General features: G+C 42.3%; 1 protein-coding gene across 1 annotated transcript; it reads left to right on the top strand.

Annotated features, from left to right (window-relative positions):
• The first annotated feature begins 4676 nt into the window (after nt 1-4676).
• Nucleotides 4677-7803, top strand: LOC104617377 (guanylin-like). The gene is made up of 3 exons (XM_010282676.1): nt 4677-4751; nt 6657-6846; nt 7736-7803. The coding sequence occupies exons 1-3, from the start codon at nt 4677-4679 to the stop codon at nt 7801-7803; spliced, it is 333 nt and encodes a 110-aa protein (XP_010280978.1).
• Nucleotides 7804-13069: the final 5266 nt, after the last annotated feature.

Genomic DNA, 13069 nt, shown 5'->3' with positions numbered 1-13069 from the left:
ACTGCAAAGTAGTTTCGAACTAAGCCCCCAACCCAGAACAGCTGTCACCACAGAGCAACTACTCACACTCAGCCTAGAATGGAGAATCCATCCCCAGCCCCACTTCATGCAGACCGCACAGCCACACAGTTGCCCCACAGCCCCCCCAGAAGCTTCCACAAGTCCCACAAGGAGTTTGTCTCTTGCTGTGTTCCACTTTGCCAAGCTAGCTGCCCCCTTTCCAGTGCTCAAAGGCCCACGGGGATCTAATGGAACTGGAAGAGGTGCTAAGGGGGCTCCAGCTGTGGCTTTGCTGGACCCTGGGGACCCTTGGAGCCTTCTCTGGGTCACCTACTTGGACTGGGGAGGTGGTCAGTAAGTACTGAGGGAAGGAGAGCTGGAAATGGCTGCCAGAGAGGAGCCATTTGTCCTCTTGTCTTGGTGGGCTGGGAGCAAGGCATGAGGAGTTTCTGCTGTGTCCGTGCCTCTGATGTGTCCCCCTGCCACCCAAGCATGTGGGAAGCTGGGACTGGGTCCTAGGGGAGTGGGTGATGGGGCAAAGTCTGTTCTATGGGGATCCAGGGGTGGCTGAGACAAGGGAGCCACTGTAAGCAGTAGTGGTGGCGGTTCCCAACCATGGTGGGGGTTAGTCAGGCAAAGTGGGTTGCAGGGCAGTTTGTCCAAGGTACAGGGAACTAACACCAGGGCAGGGCAGTGTAGAGTGCGTCTGCCTGTGTTTGTCCTCCCAGACAGCAAAGCAAAGCCCCTCCAGTGTGTGAGGCTGGGGCATGGCATAGCCCCCGGCAGGTCTGGGCCTTGAGGAGTGCCCAGGCTGGAAAGATGGGCTGCTAGAAGTCTTGTGCTCTTCAATGAAAGGAAATACAAAGTCCTGCTCCTGGCGATGAGCAGTCCCATACACCAGTAAAGGCTGAACAGTATCTTTACAGCAGCTAGGTCTTGGTTGGTCTCAGGATGAACATGAGCTGTCAACAAGCTCTTGTGACAGGGAAGGCCAAGGAAGAGCTTGGCCAGCATGTTGGGGTAGGTGATCCCTCCCTTCTGCTCAGCACTGGTGAGGCCATGTCTGCACTGCTGGGTCCATTGGGGAAGGCGGGGGGCGGGGTGAGAGAAGGGGTTAAGGGAATCTTAGCAGTTAATTAGTGGATAAGGTTTGAAATCTTGTTAGCTATTGCGTAAAGTAACTAAAGCAGGAGCTCTGTAGTTCCTTACAAAGACAGTTCCTGATCAACTAACAGGAGCAAGAAGATTTGTGGCTCCTCACAAGGACAGTCCCTGATAAGAATTAGGAACTTGCCTCAAGAAACTAGCTAAAACTGACCCTGTGGTTTGAGTAAGAACCCAGGAACAACCGAGTCTGCGCAGGGACAAAAGGTTACCTGTGGTGATGAAGAGGAACCACCAACCTTCATCCCCACGATCCCTGACGACCACCACTAGGAGACAATGCACAAGCGCAGATGGGAGGAGTTCATGGAAATAACATCTTGGAACTCATTTCAGTACGAAGCGGGGACAGATCATGCATATGTATAGGCATATTGTGAAACTTTATGTATATGCAACACTTTGCTGTATATATTTGAAGTAAAAGTGCCGCGTTGGGGTGCGCACGGTTTTTGGTGGGACTACCTCCCTGTGCTGCCCAGCGCTGAATAAACATACCTACTTTACAATCTTACAGATTGTGGAGTCTGTTTTCCACACGTCAGGGCGGGTCTCCAGTAAAAAACGAAAAGATGTAGACATACTGTTTTGTCTTTTCAACACACTTAAAGATCCACCTGTTATCAGAAATATACCTGTAGCTCTTTCTCTTCAGCTCTCACCCTTCTCATTGCTAAAATCATTCTGGCTACAGATTGAGCACAAAAGGCATTTAGGGGCCTAGTTACAGATTTATGCTTACTATCAACCTTTTAATTCAAAGGCACAACCTAAAAAAAATCATTCATGGAGGTGACAATGTGTTAGGTGCATCTCAGTTTCTTCTTAAAAATCCTATCTGCTTAGATATGTGCTCCCATCATCCCTGCCTGTGCCTGGGGTGGACACCATATCGAAACCCTCTTAAGATTCCAGAAGAAGGCATTTGACAACTAAAACATAAGTGATTCCCATCAATAGGATACAGGATACCAACCAGGGGAAGCACATAGTCTGACTTTTGACAGGAAGTCCTTTTTTCCCAGGTGCTTGGAAAAACTTTTGGGTTTTTTTATATAAGTTTATAGGTGGACTGGATGAATCCAGACAACAGTGCCACTCAGAGGTTTAACTTAACTGGTATTGTCTTAATATTGTCTAAACAAGACAGAAATGAGGGGACCAAAACCTGTATCAGCGCTTGACTTAACTCTTAGATAAACTATTCAAAAACCTGTAAGCCAGCCATAATTGTCTTTGCAGGTTTTTTTTAAAAGAAGATGGTGGCAAGAATGTGTACCTCTTGACTGTCAGAAAAGCAGTACAGCAGAAGCATGGGAACTTCCTACTATCATACACCATCAGTATGTCAAGCGTGACACTGATAAGAAGTGGTAGTCCATGCTCTGACAGGTGTCCTGACTGAGCGGTTTTGGGAACCAAGTATGTAATGGGAGGTAAGGTTTGAATCGTCTCTTTCATGCCTTTCAATATACCTTTTTATTCCTTACATTTAATTGCTTGCTTACCCTCGCTTCACCTAGTTGCGTTCCAGGCGTGTCTGTCTCTTGTGATGCCTCTCTAAAGCTTTTAGGAAAAGGTTGTTGCTACACCCTCTGCTTGTTACACCCTTGACCAACATTAGCGTAATTAAGGGCACAGGCGTGAGTTGTCCTGGAGTGGCAAATGGTGTTAGCTGTTGGGTATGGCAGCGCAGAAAGCAGAGACAGCATAGCAGCAGAGAAAGCAAGCTCATTTTGTGGTAATGAAGATGCTTTTAGAGATTCAAGCTGATGGATGAGGAGCAAACTGGACTGCTGGAGATGAGAGAAACAAAGTTTATCAGTAAGCAGTCAGCATTATCAGCTGAGGGGTAGCTTCAGCTTTATTGAAATTTTTGGGGTATACCACAGAAGTCCCATTCCCTCCCTACAAAGCCACTGCCTGGGAACTCCTGCTTTAGTTTCTGGAATTTTTATTCTACGCAGCATCGTAATTTTCGCTGTAATCTTAGCAATGGATTTTAATACAGTAAGAAGTAATTAGAGCCTTTGCCAGTGTAAAACATTTTTGACATTTCAGAAAATGGCTTAGTGTTGCCCTCCTCCGTTCTGCCAGTTGTCAGGAAGATGGTTTGAGTGTTACTCCAAAGCCACAACATGCTAGAAATCATTTACAGATTAAAGGACCTGAGCTTGATGGGAAGAACTGAGCTGAGGGAGGCATGTTGATGCTTCTCCATCTGTGTAACATTATCGATGTGTTTCTGGATGTTGTGGTTTAACCCAGCAGGTAGCCAAAACAACCACACAGCCGTTCACTCACCTTCCCCCCTCCCAACGGTGTGGGGAAGAGAGTCAGGAAAGGAAAAGGATAAAACTCATGGGCTGAGATAAAGACAGTTTAATAGGACAGGGGAAAAAAAAAAAAAAAGAATATACAAAACAAGTGATGCACAGCATAATTGCTCACCACCCACTGACCGATGCCCAGTTAGTTCCTGAGCGGCAGTGCCCCCTCAGCCAACTCCTCCAGTTTATATACTGAGCACGGTGTCATATGGTATGGAATATCTCTTCAGCCAGTTTGGGTCAGGTGTTCTGGCTGTGTCCCCTCCCGGGTTCCCACACACCCCGCTAGCTGGCCAGAGCACGGAAAGCTGAGAAGTCCTTGACTGCTTAGCAACAACCCAAAACATCACTACGTTATTAATATTTTCTCATCCCAGATCCAAAACATAGTCTTGCACTAGCTCCTGTGAAGAAAACTAACTCTATCCCAGCTGAAACCAGGACACTGGATAAAAGTGAAAGTCACAGAGAAATATATTTGATTCATGGCAGCCTTTATGCTTAATGACAATCCCTGTGCATTTTAATTTGCTGCTGAAAAAAAAAGCAACAAGATGACATTTTATATCTGGTCATATTCCAGCAGAGCCTGTGTTCATCTGTTTTGGTCCATTGCTCGTGTATTAGTACCTGTAATCCCCAGAAGAGGGAACTGATTAGCCAGCAATCAGTTCAGGAGACCAATTTTTTTTCCTATCATCTCCTTCCAAATCTCTTTCTTTCTCACAGCTCTGCAGGAAGTGGCTAGAAACCTGAAATACTTTCCCCACATGGAGTCTGAAATTCAGATGTTGTGTAGTTCAACATCTACCATTTCTTTACTGTAGTCTGGAATGTTTTGCCTGCCTGCATCATGGCCAGTTTCTCAAAGCAAGAGAGACTCATTAACCCCAGGGTCTCTCTGGGTGTGACCAGCCTACTCTGCTAATGCATAGATAACTGATAGTCCACCGAGGGTTTATTATATGCCAATAAAGAGTTTACATTAATGGATTACCAAGTAAATGCTCTGTGAAGTCTTTATAAGGTTCAGCTTTGCTCTGGGTGCATAGAACTTTGACTGCTAGGCAGTCTGAGTGCTAAGAAGAGAGGAAGTCTGAGAGGCAGAAAAGACAGGGAAAGACTAAAGCCAGAGAAAACAAAATATATTCAGGTTAGGAAAGGTTACACTTTGCAGGCACTATGAAAGGCTTTTTTTCCTTTACAGTCCTTGTAGTCCTTTTAGTGGTGCACAACTCCCAAGCAGTATACGTTCAGGTGAGTTTTCTGCTCTTTAAATTGTTGGTATTAAAGTATTGATATTATGTGAAGTGTTGTGGCTGCAACAGGCATCTTGAGCTAAACTAATACTAAACTAATAGACCTGAAATTTTGCTTTGCGCTGGCTTGCTATCCAACTTAATTTCCCTGTGGTTCAGGTTTTTTTTCTCTAAAATGCTTTGGGTATTACTAACATGCTGCTGCCATTTAATTAACTTCACCAATCATATCACTGCTGACTGAGGCATTGCATTTCCAGTTATATTTTGCACATAACCACATATGTGGAGCTGCAAGAACTGGGGACAACTCTGACTTTACAGAACAATGTAAACAAGATGTGACAAAAGAGAAATTATCTTGTCTTGTGTGCTTCTGGGCAGGAAATTCTTTATGAAAATGATATGTGATGGAGCCTACACACGTATCACATATAAAAAAAAGTGAAACAATTGCTTAACTGGATACAATGAAATATTAATGGGCAGATAAGCTATTAGAGGAGGCTATATAAGATTTTCCAAAATACACGGCACCTATGACTGATATTACATGTAATATAGAAGCAGCTAAGAAGGTACTTCCAAGCTCTTGTCTGTACTGGGGAGTGTGTTGGATATGTCCACACTCATCCTTAGAAATAGATTGTGATATTTCAGTTTGACTGCAATGTAGGTAACATCCTCAGACTACCAAGAGAGTTAATATTTTTTAAAAAATTGTTGACTCATATGAGCGCAGTAGGTTACCAGGGATAAGGTACTATCTTTCTGTCTTGAAATATCACCTTTTTCTCCTTTGTATGTCAGATATATCCAGAGATAGCAAGTTTAAGCTATTCCTTTTTTCCAAACCATTTTTTAACATTTACAGTCACCAGGGAAACAGATCCCTTTCTACTTAATGAAAAAACCCTCCGTTTTCCACTTGGAGGCATAAAAAAGTAGGTAAATGAGAATAGCTCTTTCTAGGTTGGATTTATTCTACACACATATATTCTACATACATATATTCTACATATCCTAGGTTGGATTCTACACTTTTAAATGTGGAAAGTGCAGCTCTGTAGTTTTAGCTTATCTGTGTAGTTGAATTTTTATCTCATTAATCATTAGATCTGTATTTCCCCCAATATATCTGTAGTGTACTCTGCAAGTTTATGACCTGAACAGCGGAAATCACTTGAAACTGAGGGAATGACCATTAACAGATGCACAGGGCCTAGCAATCTAAACCATGGAGTAATATTTCTCAGAATACTATCCTGGCCTCCTGAAGCTTTTGGTATGAGCTTTGAATCAGAAGTGTCATATTTATGCTGCCAATAGCTTGTGTTCAATTGACTGTATGGACAAGTTTTAAATTAATGTCACAGTACCTTGGGGTGAGAGATTTCTGCTCTTAACAATGTTTAACATGAAGCAACAGCTCCTTTTCTGAGGTTAGAGCTTGCCACGTGACAGCCAATGCTTGAAGTTCTCTACTGGTGTATTAGAAGAAAGAGTGAACAGAATAAATTCCCTTTTGCCCCATTCTATTCATGATTTTGTAAATCTCTGTTACATATTACACAGTCATGTCTCTGCAGATTCCCAGCCTGTGTCTTTCAAGCCCAGATTTAATGGTTCTCTCTCATGGGAGTGAGAAATGCACTAATTCTCCATCCACGGTAATATATAATGAACACCCTGACTAGTCAGCCAGGTCTCACTGCTTCTCTGAAAGGTCTTTGACTTGAAGAGCTGATCATTTTGCCTTTCAGCCAGCACCGACTTTATCGAGGCTTTGTTTCAAAACTGTCTTCCCATCTTACAGTTTTTGGGAGAGCTCATGGTTGAAATGGAATGGATTTGCCTAAGGACTGACTTCCTGGTGCCTTTTTTTCTGTTTCTGTCTACATAGGATGGAGACTTGAAATTCTCCCTTGACTCCGTGAAGAAGCTAAAGGAGCTTATGGATGAGAACAGACACATTAACCCTCGCATGGTGCCTTCAATGGCTAGCTATTCTCCTTGTGATGAAAAAGATCTCCCTGAGGAGTTCCAATCTGTGTGCAAAAAAGAAGATGCATCAATGATTTTTGAGAGGCTGAGTATGTAGCTTGTATTGCATAGTTGCCTTTTTTATCACACATTTCAACCTTCAATATTCAAATAGCAGCAGGCAAAGAAACATGATTACTGTTCTGTCAATTCTAAAGCAAATGAGAGAGTCTGTGCTGCCTTTCTACTACCCCTTCCTACAAGAGTTCATCTACATTAGCTGTGACCCCCCTACAAGAAAATTCCTGCTGTGCTGAGCTTAGTTGTAGCTTGTACAGATCAGGTTGCTGTAACCATTAAAAAATTTCCTCCAAGTAGCTGCACACTAACTTAGATGACATGTGAGAGAGCCCATGATCACCTCTGGTTTAAGGGATAAAGCAGGGTTATATCGCTCAGTTCTAGCTACCTACACGTTGTGAGCAGATCTAATTGCTCTCTCTAATTAGTGTAAAAGATGTTTCTCCAGGTATCCTAAAAAAGATGTGAGATGTAAAGGACATGAATCACTCTTTGTCACAATCTGTCTCGGAGACACAGTCATTCTTCAACTGAGTGGTACAATGTCTTGTTTTTTATTTTATTATGTTGCATTTATCTACTGAACAACACAATGGACACTTTAGGAAGGTATACTACTAATATAACTAATGTTGTGCTTCTACAAGCCACATGCCCACCAACATCCCACAAAGATGTCCTGTTGTTCTCTTGCCTCCACATTTTCCCATTGTTTCCCAATGAATTCAGGTTTGATTTCATTCTCTCAGTCAGATATTTGCAAGAACCAATTTTACTTATACCAGTAATAACATCAAGAAAGTTTAAAACTCATAAAGCAGTGATGGAATGTAGTCTCCAAACCCCTTGGTATGTGGCTGTGCTCTCCAAGAAGTTCTCATTCCATATCATTGAAACCCTCCCTGTTCTCTCCAACAGAACTGGCTGTCCAAGAAGCTGATTTGTGCGAAATCTGTGCCAATGCTGCTTGTGCTGGCTGCTTTTGAATAAGGATGAAACAATCCAAAGAAGATATGTCAAGCTAGGAAGTTTGTGCATTCACATTGCAAGATCACATACTTTCACAAATCAATATTTTGGCTCCATCTCCACTACAGTCAAACTGGAGGTGCTAGCTCATAGAGACATACAGGGGTAGTCCTGAAGAAGGCAGATCAAATACCACCATTAGTTCACTTTTGGCAACGATGAGACTGTAAACCTCATCCTGATAGGTTTCAGTTCTGCAAGAGTTGTGTCACACTAGAAAGAAAATGTCCTGGGCACAGACTCATTTTCCACTATTTTGTCTGGATTGGAGCATAATGGGTGAAAGTAAAAAATCAGCAGCCTCCTGCAGTCTTTTCAATATCTAAATCTGCCTGTGATTTAGCCTCCCCTACACATCACACCCAGCAGCACTAGGTTATCATCTTTTCCAGCCCATGCTTTCCAGTGTATTTGATTAACTATATCTCTACCTTTAGAGCTGCATGTGACATGCACATTTTTGTAAGAGAATTGCAGCAAGTAACGTGGGAAGAAATTATTGGTGTTTAGCAACACTTTCACAGCCAGCAAATTACCAGTCTGTTACTTGTACTAATCATTGGCAGCTTAGGGAATGGATGTAGAAGACACAGGAACAGTTTCTACAAAGTTGTATGGACGTTCACTCCTTTTGAGATATTCATGTTCATTAAGCTCTATTTAAGAGAAAGGAAGTCCAAACTGAAATATGGGAATCACTTTGAAATTAAAACATTGCCTTGTTTTTTTTCTTATTGACGGCAAGATTGTGAAGAAAGGATCTGCCCATGTTTATATGCTGTATATGAAATAAGAGCTACTAATAATTTGGGGGTGTTTATCTTTTTGCTAGGTTTTGAGATTTTTTTTTGTGATAGTCTGCTTGCCTACTTGCTTTTCTCCTATATAAGATCTTTCATGTCTGGGTCTTCACTGGAATAAAAGATATCTTGTTAATATTTTCCTGAACTTGAAACAATTTGTGGTCCTTATATGGATCATGGTAATATAAGACTACATCACAGCTTTTAAATTATTCCTTCTTACTTTTAACTGTTGAACTATTATCTCAATTTCATATATATATATGGGGCCCTGAAGTCAGTAAATAAGTTCTCAAAATACTGTCAAAGCTAGAAAGCTAAGCACTTAAGCCAGGAACTAGGAGTCTAAATCCAGAACTAAATCCATGTTTTTTAAAAAATAATATTAGGTGTATAAATTCCTGTTTCATTTAACAGAAGAGCATGCAGGTGCAGAAAATAATTCCTCACATCCAGTATGTTGACTATTCCAGTACAAAAAACATCCAAATGTTTTGTAAATTTGCAAATGCAGAACAGAGTGTCACACTGGATTTCCGAACTTAAAACACTGCCTTGCCTTATTTTAACCCTGAAGTTATTTCTCTGCACATAGAAATATGGCTTATTATTTTCTGTTAAAAATAACATAACAAATGAAGCACAACAGCTTGGAATGGCTCACATAGAGAGAACACACTATGCATTGGGGTATTATAAAGGAGGGTTGTGTCACTAGGAGGGAAGAGAGGAGGGCACGCAATCAAAGAAACAAACAAAGCAAGCCAAGAATCAACAGCCAGGAGTGGAGTTCCAGTTTTGTAGCAGGCTGTAGAAAGCCCGCTATAGAAACCAAATTTTAGAGAACTACATTTCTCAACAGCCTCTGGGACTGTAGGCACAGCATACACAGAGCTAAGCAAAGACTTCATTAGGCTGGGTTACCAGCTTAGCCACTGACCTACTGTCACCTGCATACAGTCTGTGGGAAATATCCTGAAGGCTTCTTGCTTGTGAAGAAACCCCAAGCTGATTTGTTGAACTGCTGATGCTGTGTTGAGACATACTAGCCACTGGAGGTGTGCATATTAACTAGTGGAATGTTATTACTTAAAAGGAGAAGATTGATTTGCTTTAAGAAGTAACCTTTATAGCAAATGCTAAAATTGCTTCTCCACACACGAAAGCTGCTATCTCCTCCTCTGACCCTCAGCATCGCCTTCAAGGCCAGCATACCAAACACACACTAATGAGAGAAGAAATGAAGGAAAAATGAGATTAGAGAAGAAATGTCCTCTAGTTTTCATTGCCTTTATTGCCATATATAAGATAAATTCTTCATCTAATCAAAGCTGGTAAATTGCTGGCTCAGTTCAGTTATCTCACCTAATTGCACCTTTCAAAGGTAATGAGGAGAACCGTAAGATTGTAACCTTAAGTAGTACCCTCAGGCAAGTGTCAGATACACTGAGCTTAACAACATATTTTTAGGCTATTTTTCCTCACACCGCATCGCCTCAAAGCGTGTTCAAGGGCAAGTTAACTTAAACTATTCGTTGATGTATGTGTACAGAGCCCCGCATGCCTAGTGACCAGGTATACATGCAAACAGTCTCTTCCTTCTACGGCTCCCCTCCTTGTCCTGAGCCATAGCAGACATTTGATTCTATTTATATAAATCTGTAAAACAGACACATTGTAGGCAATGATGCTATGAACTGGTCCCAGTATCCTGGTCCACACCAAGAAATAAGTAGATGTGTAACAACAACAAAAGCCCTACTTTCACGTTTCAGAATCATTGCCATTAGCACAAACCAATTTAAAATGTATATGAGACCGTAAATAGAACCAACATATAAGAATTAAAAATATTCAGGTGATAAATAAAGGAAGGTATCCTTCATTAAGCAGTGTCAGATGGATTCAAGACTAAACAGTTGGGACTGTTTTCAAATGCTGTGTGGCTTTTTTCCTACATTGAGTTGAATAACTCCTGTTCAACGGAAGTTTATTACACAAAGTCAGTCTCGAGTTGTAGTACTTCCCCACCCCGATTCAAAACTCTTGACTTTTAGAAAATATTTTAGTTGGTAATTTCATACAAGTGTCACACAAAGATACACTATAAGTCACTTGATAAGCAGAGTAACAGGGCTGGACCTGCTGCCTTTGCACTGTGTATTTTATCAGTAGTATGCAATGGTTCATTTCTGGTTTATGGCTCTTATTGCAAACTGAAATCTGCGCTTTGTCATGCCAATGGATATGTAATCAGACCAGGAGATGGAAACTCATTATTAAAAGCTGAATTTGTCTCATGAATTTCTTCTGGTGAGCTCTTCTAACATTTCTTGTACTTTCGTTTCATGTTCACATCCTTTGACAACAAATTTTACTATGCTATTTAATTCTGATCAGGATTTTGCAGGATTGCAGAAGAGTTTTGCTTTGTTTTAAACACAGAAAAGTGATGGGTTTAAGGTCTTTGGATAGGAATGAAAAGTTCAGACTGTGTCTTAAACACATATTGGAGCACAAATAATGTCAGAATTTTACTATTATTTTACTTATTACAAAAGCTGAGAACTGGTGGGCCAGGCTGAAGATTTTTGAGAGTCTAGATACATGACCTTCCAAGGGCAGACACCTCAATGCATACGTCAGAAGACAAATGCCAGACACTGATTACCGTGGCTAGCCTGGTCAGACCATGGGACATACATACACTGGCTGGAACCTGCTTCCTAGTTTAGAGCTTTTCACACCCAAAAGAAGCACAAATCTGGATTGCCAGAGAGTTTCTAAAGCCCCCAGATGACAGAACTGAAACAGGCCTTTCTTCTAGCACAGAAGCCCGATAGGGCATTTCTGTCATACGCATTGTGGAGAGCAGAGCCCCCACCCCAAGGGCTGAGCTCCAATCTCCTCCTCTCTTCCTCCTGTGAACATGTGAACCCAATTCTCAGCGAATTGAAAGGGGAAGAAAGTAGACAACACACATGTCTGATCAGGATGAAACCTCTCGTGAAAGAGAAGCATAGATAAAGAAAGAAAACACAGAGAAATGCTCCTGAGTCCTTGCAGCCACAAGTTTCGCCTCCCGCTTCTGTCCATGGCATATCCTTTACATGGAGGAGCAGGGCCAGGAATGCTTGCAGGAGACATCCGCTTAAACTCAAAATGCACTTCACTCCACAAAGATGGACGAAAGCCATCTCTGTACTTGCTCTGAAATGCAATCTGTCAGAGCAGCTGAAAGTCCACAAGCAGCCAGAGTTCTGGCTGCCACTTCATACACTATTGTCAGGGGTTAGCAAGGTCTGGAGACATTCCCTGTTGGGACACTGGGAGTTTGGAAGTTAGCTAGAGAAGCGTTGCTCCATATCTGCTGCTTCTATTATCAAGCCATGTGGGAGATGACTGGTGCACAAGCCAAAAGCAGCAAGTCATCACATGGCAGGGGGACACCATGCCAGCTATGAAGGAGTGGCAATGAAGATGACTGGCTGCTCAAAAAGAGAAACCTCTTATCATGCACTCCTTCCCTCCAAAGAGCACAGAGTAGATCCCGCACTGCATTTTCAAGGCTTTTTGGTGCCATCTGTCATGCCTCTGAGGGCATTAAGGGCTTTAAATAGCCCTGACAAGGTTACCTGAGGCTCCACCCACAATCCCTGCCCATGGTCTTTCATTTCAGTCCAGCTCTGGGCCTGCCTGAGCTATATTGTAGGAGTACTGGTCTCCACCACATGTCTGTGCCTGGCCATGGACCCTGATTATCAGGACCCAAACCCATAGACCAACACCCTAGCTTGAGCTCGGACCTGTTTCTTCATTATAGACCTGCCTGGTGATCATGGTGCTCTGTCTGATTCTCTTTACTGTCACTGGCCCCAAATCTGGTCCTGACCTGCACATCGACTTCCCAAATTAACTTCAGACCTGCCTCATCACCATAAATCATCCTGAAAATTTGAACCCTTTGTTGAACCTGACCCCTGTCTTTGGGTCTGCCTTGATCATCTCACCCAGGTGCTGTGGGACTGTGCTGTGGCTGGTGAGACCACTACCCCACTGCCCCTTGGCTCCCAGCTCCCTAGCCCTAGGGAGCAGACGGCTCTCACTTCACTCTGACAATGCTTCATGATGTTTATGTTTATAACCCAAATGCTAAGTTAAATGTTCTTTCTACATCAGAAAGAACTATGTTTGACATAGTCGACTTCTGGGCATCAAGCCACACTTCAAACTCCTTTATTCAAGACATCAGCCCATGAAAAATGAGCTATAATTAAGTGATTCACTAGTGATTCCACTAAGTAATTTGTATTATGAGAAAAGATCAGGTTGATTCCCTTATTTTTCAGCAAAGCACTAGGCTTGTATTACCTAACACATGCGTCTAGTTTCCAAATCCATTGTTTTTCCCTTAAAATCA

Source organism: Phaethon lepturus, unplaced genomic scaffold, assembly GCF_000687285.1.
Source record: "Phaethon lepturus isolate BGI_N335 unplaced genomic scaffold, ASM68728v1 scaffold1072, whole genome shotgun sequence".
Classification (NCBI taxonomy): Eukaryota; Metazoa; Chordata; class Aves; order Phaethontiformes; family Phaethontidae; genus Phaethon; species Phaethon lepturus.
The sequence above is the reverse complement of the archived record's forward strand: the minus strand, read 5'-3'. Positions and strand labels throughout refer to the sequence as shown.

Coding starts and splice junctions, on each gene's coding strand:
- LOC104617377 (XM_010282676.1), top strand. CDS start 4,677: ATGAAAGGCTTTTTTTCCTTTACAGTCCTTGTAGTCCTTTTAGTGGTG. Junction 4,752..6,656: donor CCCAAGCAGTATACGTTCAG/GTGAGTTTTCTG, acceptor CTGTCTACATAG/GATGGAGACTTGAAATTCTC. Junction 6,847..7,735: donor AATGATTTTTGAGAGGCTGA/GTATGTAGCTTG, acceptor TCTCTCCAACAG/AACTGGCTGTCCAAGAAGCT.